The sequence below is a fragment of the Octopus bimaculoides genome, chromosome 23 (genome assembly GCF_001194135.2).
Source record: "Octopus bimaculoides isolate UCB-OBI-ISO-001 chromosome 23, ASM119413v2, whole genome shotgun sequence".
NCBI classification, from domain to species: domain Eukaryota; kingdom Metazoa; phylum Mollusca; class Cephalopoda; order Octopoda; family Octopodidae; genus Octopus; species Octopus bimaculoides.
Window position 1 is genome coordinate 36,591,211 of NC_069003.1, and position 8,651 is coordinate 36,599,861.

An 8,651-nucleotide genomic window follows, 5' to 3' on the forward strand; every position below is an offset into this window, starting at 1 on the left:
TATATATATATATATATATATATATATGAATGAAACTATTTCAGCATTTGTTTGTTTATGACTATGAAGAACTGTTCTTTAATTCACACCATTGCTTTATTACAGGAATTTCTTCAACAGTGATTTATGGTGTTATTGGTAAAAATATAAGAAATTGCATGAAGAAAGTAAAGAAAGCAAACGAGAATATTTGGGACATAATTCTTGGATGAAAAATCATGTCTTTTATCTTAACTTGCTTTAGTCATAGGATTGTGGCCATGCAGGAGCAATACTTTAAAGGGTTTTAGTCAAACAAATCAACTCCTGTATTTACTTTTTATGTGTGGTACTTATATTGATCTCTTCTCACAAATTGCTAAGTTATGAGGACGTAAACAAATTAAAACACTGGTTGTCATGTAATGATGGTGGTGTTGGGGGTGGGAGACAAGCACAAAGGCACACACACACCCACATATATGACAGGCTTCCATGCAGTTTCTGTCTACCAAATTCAGTCAGAATGCATTGGTTGGCCTGGGGTAATAGTAGAAGATACTTGTCCAATGTGCTGCACAGTGGGACTGAATCTCAAGCCACATGGTTGCCAAGTGACCGTCTTGACCACACAGCTATGTCTGCACTTAGCAATGCCAGCGTCTATGTCCAATAAATCTTCAAAATGGTAAGATTACTTTCTGTTCAATGCAAATATGGCAGCAGCAGCAGCAGAGAAAGAAATTAATATGTTTTCTGAATCAACCCCAGAATCAATGGCAAAAAAAAGAAGAAAAAAACTTTTGAAAAATGAGAAAGAGAAGGAAGAGAGAAAAACATTGAAGAGGAAGAAGAAGGAGAGAGAAGAGGAGTAAATATGAAAATGAAAGCGGAGATTGAGAAGCAGGAAGAGCAAAAGGAAGAAAGGGAAGTGTAGGGTATGGTTGGAGGGGTTATTGGGGAAACTGAAGAAGACTGAGTGTGTGTGTGTGTGTCTACATCAGTGTGTGGGATATGTGAGGGTGTATTTGTGTGTGAGTGTGTGTGTAGAGGATGATGGTGAGAGTATGTCTTTGTGTGGGTGAGAATATAGATGTATGCATGAGAGAGAAAGAAAATAAACGTGTGTGTGTGTGAGTACAGTATAAGGAAAATAACACAAACAAAATGAAAAGAAAATGAAAAGACTGAATGAAACTAAACATATTTCCTGAACACAGAACAGGAGTAACAAGAAGAAACCAATGTTGAAGTAACATTGGAGAAGCAGAATTATGAAGTCTTTTTACATTTAGTTTCAGTTAAACTCACCAGGGGAAAAAAAAAAACCTTTTCATCGTTATATATAACATTTCAACATATTTTACATCAAATAATTGTTATAGGAGGTCATTAGTAATCGAGGGGCGGGGATATGTGTAGGGCAGAGTCAGGGGGTTAGCCATTGAAACTAATTGGAGCATCGTAATCTTTCCAATAGAGATTATTGTATAGAACACCTGCTGCTGACAGATTCTTAAGGAGTAGGTGAAGGTCTTCTAGAACTGAAAAAATTATAAGAATCCTCAGAAAAGTTCCGCAATGAAACAATGGTCAGGTTGCAAAATTCCACAGAAGTCTCATTTAAAATTAACTCTAAACAATAAAATAGAAGTTGTTGTATTTGGGGATGGTCATATTGCCAGTTTAGCCAAAATATATAAACAGAATAAAATAGAAATTTCTCATCTAATTGTGCCAAATGGTTAAGTTCACTTTGCAACCATGAGGATCCAGTTTCAAGCCTGCTGAGTGGTATCTTAGGCAAGTATAATATTGTAAGGCCTCAGTTCAACTTACACCTTGGGGAGATGGAGACTGTATGAAAGCCCAATGCATGGATTGTAATTGAAATGACAGAACCTTGTAACACAATGTGTCAGATTGATTCTGCCTGAGAATACCATTACAAGTACACATGAATCTGTGGAATACTCAACCAGTTTACATGTTCATTTAATGAACCTGGTTATTCAGGAGATCAAACAACCAAACACTGAGAGTCATAAATTCCGGCTGAGATTCATTTATTTTTAGAAATGCTTAAAGAGAAAAAAACACATTACATTATTACACGTGTTTATGTCTGGGTTCTTGTCAGGCAAGGTGTGTGTGTGTGTGTGTGTGTGTGTGTGTGTGTGTGTGTGTTGTGAGTGTTTGGTATTTCCAATTTTACACCAACAAATTTCACTGTTTTCTGTACTAAAAATAATCAAATCAGATTTAAGGGTTTCAATGAAAGAGGATTATGTAATACTGTTACTAAGAACACAATGTTAATCAATTTTGGCCCTTTAATCCTGATTTAATCCCATAACACAATGTTAATCAACTTTGGTCCTTTAATCCTAATTTAATCCCATAATCTGTAGTTAAAATGCTTCTTTGTCTTTATTTTTTGTAAATCTTATTTTTTCCCGAGATTTTGTTAATAAATTTCTAAAAACTCACAGCTGTACCCTTTCAATCCAAACTTAAACAGGTAAAAGTCTTAAAAAGTAGCTTAGGATTCACATAAGCCACCTAAATTGTATGTTTTTAATAAAAATTTTAAAAAAATATATCTTTTATCGTTTACTTGTTTCAGTCATTAGACTGTGGCCATGCTGGGGCATGAAGATTTATAGTCAAATGAATTGACCTCACTCCTTTTCTTTTTTTAATTTTTTAGCCTGGTACTTATTCTATCAGTTTCTTTTGCTGGACCACTAAGTTATGGGGACATAAACACATCAACACCAGTTGTCAAGCGGTGGTAATGGTGGGAAACAAACACACACAAACACACACACACACTGTATACATACATACATATATATATACATATATATATATATATATATATATATATATATATATACATATATATATATATATATATATATATATATGATGAGCTTCTTTTAGTTTCCATCTCCAAAATCCACTCATAAGACTTTGGCCAGCCCAAGCTATAGTAGAAGACACTTGCCCAAGGTGCCACACAGTGAGACTGAACCTAGGACCATGCGGTTGAGAAGCAAAATCTTACCATACAGCCACACCTACGCCTATATGGTTAGTTTAACTATAAATAAAGGAATCAGAGGAAGGAGTCTCATAAATTGATGAGTCAGAGATGAAGGTTTTCATCTACTGACTCCACAGTCCTTATATTAACTTCCTAACGAGGTGCTGTGTTGCTGTTGTGTGGTGCTTAATGAGTTACACTGTTGTGCTTTCATAAAATGTTCAGGAACTCTGAATTGTTATGTTTGACATGGAGAGAGATGTAAATAGCTCAAAGCATTTCATGGCAAGAACAACATAGCTACTACATATGTAAGCAGTAAGAGGAGTATGAGAGAGGGGGGGGAGAAAGAGAGAGAGGGAGAGAGGGAGAGGGAGAGATATACAGGGTTGTATGTATACTTACCAAGCATAAGACTGTTAAGTGATCTCCACAGAGTTCACTCTCAGTGTCAAGAAACTTACTTGCAGAGTGGCTAGAAGCAATTACAACACAATAGAAGGAAGTGTTTACTCATTGCAAATAATATTACGCTTCGGATTTCTGGCCAACTACTGTATATCGTTAAGTCTAATTAAAAAAGGAAAAAAAAAAAAAAAAAAAAAAAAAAAAAAAAAACCCACACTTTGTTGAAAATATATTTTTAACTTCTCAGTCTTTCATATTTTTTCTTGAATAACATTTCTGAGAAATGGAACAAATTCCCTGAACTGACAGATATACCAAACTATCATATTTTTTCATAATCAAAGGAATGGCAAGTGAATTTCCACATACTTTTGCACAAGTTATCACATTAATGTAACTGTTCACTTGGTAATGGCAGTAATAATCTTTAAACTGTCAGATATTTCTCATAAGAAATAACATCTCCCCAAGCTTAAAAAAAAAGAAGGAAAAATGAAAAAAAAAGAAAAAGAAAAAAGAAGAAAAACCACCGATGCAGTCACTATTAATGTTTATAATTTTCTGAAACTAGTGACCTCGTCTCTTGTATGGAATACAAATAATCCAAAATGCTACAAGATTCTGATGGAATTAAAGTTGTTGTACTCAATATTAGCAAAGTGTAACGACCAAACAACATCCAGGTTAAACTCATTTCTAAAAGGTCATCAAGCTTAGAATCAAAGCAGTTCATTGGATTTGAACTGCAGAGATCTTTAGTAATCACCTACCTCAACAAACTGGTGGCCTTTTTTTTCCCCTACAGCTCCTACAAGGCCATCATCCAAGCTATGTCATCTCTACTGCTGTTGCAGCGACCTCTACTCGCTGGCCTTGGATGGTCATATGTCTTGGAAACCTTATAAATTCTATCCAAGACACATGGTTTTCTCTTGAGGAGAAAATAACACTTTTTGCACTCCCTTAATTACTGGTCCTTTTCAAAATCCAAGTAAACTTTACAGTCAATTATTATTTTCACCTCTTTCAAACTATATTGAAGATTATATTCCTAAGAAATTCATTTTTCCAAATAAACAAACAACTCCATCTGTCTTGACAAAGAATCTGCACCTTACTCTGCCCCCCCCCCACTGCCATCTTCTACAAATGTGTTAAAGTTATCAGAACAGTTGTTGTAGTTCCTAAACAAACTGACTAACCCTAACCCTATACACTGAAACTCCTCATAATTACACTGTTTCACCCTTCTTTCAACCATGCTGTGTCTCACTGCTGACTGACTCTATACTCCAAGCAGAACATGGCTGATTCACCATGAAATAGTCCTGCCAAGCACTTTAACTGCACCAATTTAAAATATTCCTTCATCCTTCATCCTTCTGTTGTAACTGGGATGTAGCGACTGTGGAATATGACCCCTTCATCTCACATGAAATGATGTACAAAAATGTGCGTATGTGTGTGTGAAAGAGAGAAAGAAAGAATGTGTGAGTACCACGTGTGTGGGGATGTGTATGTGTCTGTATGTGTGTGCAAATGGGTGTCTGTACATGCGTTACTGTGTTAATGCGTATGTGTGTAGATGTGTGTGAGTTGAAAATTCAACCTTCTTGTACCGATGGAATCAACTTTTGATGTTGTTAGTTATTTCTTCTCAAAATATAATCTGCAACATATTGTATGCTTCTAGTTTTTGGCTCCATTTCTCATTAGGCTATTTATGCATGAACATATGCTCAGACAAGGACTGAACTCACAACTTTTTATTGTATGCACACTTCTGGCACTTTTATTCACCATGCTACACACATAAGTGGAAACGTACTGTTAGTATATTGTGATTCAAATAGAGATACTTGGGTTCAATCTCAGACCAAGAATATGAAATATTCATGGCACTTCCTGACGACAAACAAAAACTAAAATTATCCAAATGAAAGAAAAACTAGAAACATAAAGTGAAGAATGTCTCTGAAAATTCCATGGAACTAAAAAAAAAACCCCCGGAATCTCAAAAATTAGGCATAGACACAGGTTGGCTGTGAGGTTAAGAAGTTTGTTTGCAACCATTTGATTTAGGGTTCAGCCCCACTATGTGGCACCTTGGGCAAGTGTCTTATACAATAGCCCTGGGCTGGTGAATGGATTTGGTAGAAGGAAATTGTGAGGAATCTCATTGTGTGTGCGTGTGCATGTGTGTGTGTGTGTGGGGTTATGTTTCCTTGTCTTCTTGACATCATGTGAGTGTTGTAAATTAACGTCATTCATTTCTAAATTTCTAATATGTTGCAAAAACATGTCTGGTCACAGGGATATATCACCTTACTTGGAAACTGATGAGGGCTGGCAACAGAAAGGACGTCTGGTCATTGAAAATCTGTCTTAATAAACCCTGTCTGACCGATGCAAGCTTGGGAAAGTGGACTTTAAATGATGATGATGATGGTGATGATGATGATGATGATGGTGATGATGATGATGATGATGATGACTAGTCTGATTTACAAACAAGATTTGAGAGCTAATTGATAGCCAAAATGCAAATAAAATAAAAAAAGAATACCCACCAATCAATAATTGAGAATTTAGAAATGATCTGTTTTTCAGATATAATATCTGGAATTCATAAATGTTTGGAAGAAAGAAATCGAAGCTGACATTAATATTTGCAATGTTTAAAACATGAAGATATGAAAGCATTAGTTTCCAAATAAAGACAAAATGTAATCAGTGTCTGTAGAGTGTAATGGGGTAGAAAATTAGGGTTGTAAGGGTTAGGAAATTAGGGTTGCTGTAGCTCAGTGGTTAGGGTGTTGCCCTCACAATCTAGTGATCACAGGTTCAATTTCCAGACTGAGTGGCATGTTGTGTTCTTTAGCAAATCACCTCATTTTACAGTGTTCCAGTCTACTCAGCTGTAAATGGGGTCACCCTCCAATGGAGCAGCCTTCCAGCCAGGAGGCAATGTTGGCCTGCTCCTTCTAGCCAGTGCGGTGGCGTCATTTGATGGCTAAAACAATGCAAAAGCGCATTGTGACCAGCAATGTAGAACAGCATCTGAAAGTTTGATCAATCACATGATCATGTGATGTGAATAAGTAGATCTAATCGCCAGCAGGAATTTAGGCTTTCAAAAGTTTCAAATCACACAAAAATAACAAAAAAAAAAAGAAAGAAAAAGAAAAAAAAGAAAAAGAAAAAAAAGAAAAGAGAAAAAAAAAACTACAATCAAGTCTTTGTTTAGTTTTGGTTCCATCATAGAAATCATGATTGGAAAGTATGTTCCCAGTTTTCTAAACCACTAGAAAAATGTTTAACTCTATCAAGTAGATACTTGTGTGTGTGTGTGTGTGTGTGTGTGGCTTCCAAGTGCACTCAGTAGCAAAAGCACTCTATAAAATACTCTACATAAATAACAACCCATCCCTACTCAAGTCATCCTGCCACTGCAACATGAAAAATAACCAAGAGCTTCCTGTCCTCATTGCTATTAACAATGTGGAACAATTCAGAAGCAACAGTTGGGACTATCTCGGCTATGGAGGGACACAATCACCTGGTATTTGCTCCTTGAGAGTATCCACAACAATTGTTCATGAATGCATGTTTATAATAAAAATGGTACATCATAGCAAATGGTTTTCAAAGACAGACAACAGGCGTGAGAAAAAGAATTAAGAAATTAATCCAATAGAAACAAGTAACAGGCGTGATGCCCCCTTTGTGCCCTGATGATTTGGTAAGGTTACTTTTAGCATTATCAGGAAAAGCTGCTTGTTCTAGCAGCAATCATTTCTGTGAGGTTGCATTTTTATCAAAGAATTTATTACCAGAATAGCAACAGATGCCCCTCAGTTGTTACACTGAACAAAACTAAAATTAATTGAAACAGTTGTCCCACTTGGAGTCGCCTATCTTTCATTTAGCAATATTTCATTATGGAACCTCTCTGTAGCTTTCTTTTCAATGTTACCAACAGGGAATTGTGTCAGTGTTATTCCTGACACAATTCTCTTCAATAACAATGCCTTGGGAACCAGTATACTTCACATCTCCCATTCTCACAGCACCAAATATCTGTAAAACCCCTACACCCAGTAGCTTTCCCTTCTAAACAAACCTGGTGCCTTATTTTCTTCCTATTTTCCTGAATTCTTCAACCCATTAGAAGACAATCATTTAGATGTAATGGAAGATAAAAGAAAGAAATTAAAACAGAAGGAATGAAGACTCTGCAAATGATTGACCAGCTCTGAGGGTAGAGTAAAGAGAGAGATAGTGCCATAAGATTTAAGATACTTAGATGGAGTGAAAGGAAATCCAAAGATGGAAACATGGGAACGTCCAGGGATGTTAAAGTGATGTGTAATAGATTTTGGCAATCCATGGCAACTGAGTTGCATGTCCAACAAAGATTTCTTGAATTGATTGGTTAACCTTTGATAAAGTTGACATTTTGATGACAATGCTGTTTAATAAGTTTTACTTGAATAAAATTCTTCAGACATTGCCCAAATAACAACTACCTTTACTGGCACAAAAATTAAAAGTCATGAACTTGTTGTGACCTTTAATCTCTACATCTGATTTACATAGATATTGAGTGCTGTCTACTTTGTAAGACCAGCTGCAAATTAGAATATCTACATCATCATCATCATCATTTAATGTCCATTTTCCATGCTGGCATCAGTAGGATGGTTTGACAGGAAATGGCAAGGCTGGAGAGCTGCGCCAGGCTCCATTGCCTGTTTTGGCACAGTTCCTTACAGCATGATGTCCTTCCTAATGTCAACCACTTTACAGAGTGTACGGGGTGCTTTCTATATGGTACTAGCTTACACACACACACATACACGAAAGGAAGTTCCTTTCTCAATAAACCTTTATTTATTATCCAGAGAGACAATTTCTATCATACAATTGCTTTCCTCCAGCCCCAGAGTCCAAGGAAAGCCCCATCAACCCTAATAAACCTATGAGAAATAACTTTTACTGCCTAAAAACTACCTTGTACTGTCAGCTTATTTGTAAACATAGTAATAATGTTTTATTATGTATCTGTTGAGGAAGGAGAGAGCATGATGCTATAATAATAATAATAATAATAATAGTAGTAGTAGTAGTAGTAATAATAATAATAATAATAATAATAATAATAATAATAGAGAATTAAATCCAGAGGATAGTTTTTTTAGCAGTGGTTGGTAGA

The 8,651-nt window shown here is 35.8% G+C and overlaps 1 protein-coding gene across 1 annotated transcript in view; it reads right to left on the reverse strand.

Annotated features, from left to right (window-relative positions):
* LOC106873969 (uncharacterized) overlaps positions 1-3,455 on the reverse strand; it is a 32,104-nt gene extending 28,649 nt beyond the window's left edge. Inside the window, exon 1 of the mRNA XM_052975970.1 lies at positions 3,434-3,455. Coding sequence (XP_052831930.1) covers positions 3,434-3,440 — 7 coding nt within the window. The 5' untranslated portion in view covers positions 3,441-3,455. The remainder of the gene's footprint in view (positions 1-3,433) is intronic.
* Between the last annotated feature and the right edge of the window lie 5,196 nt (positions 3,456-8,651).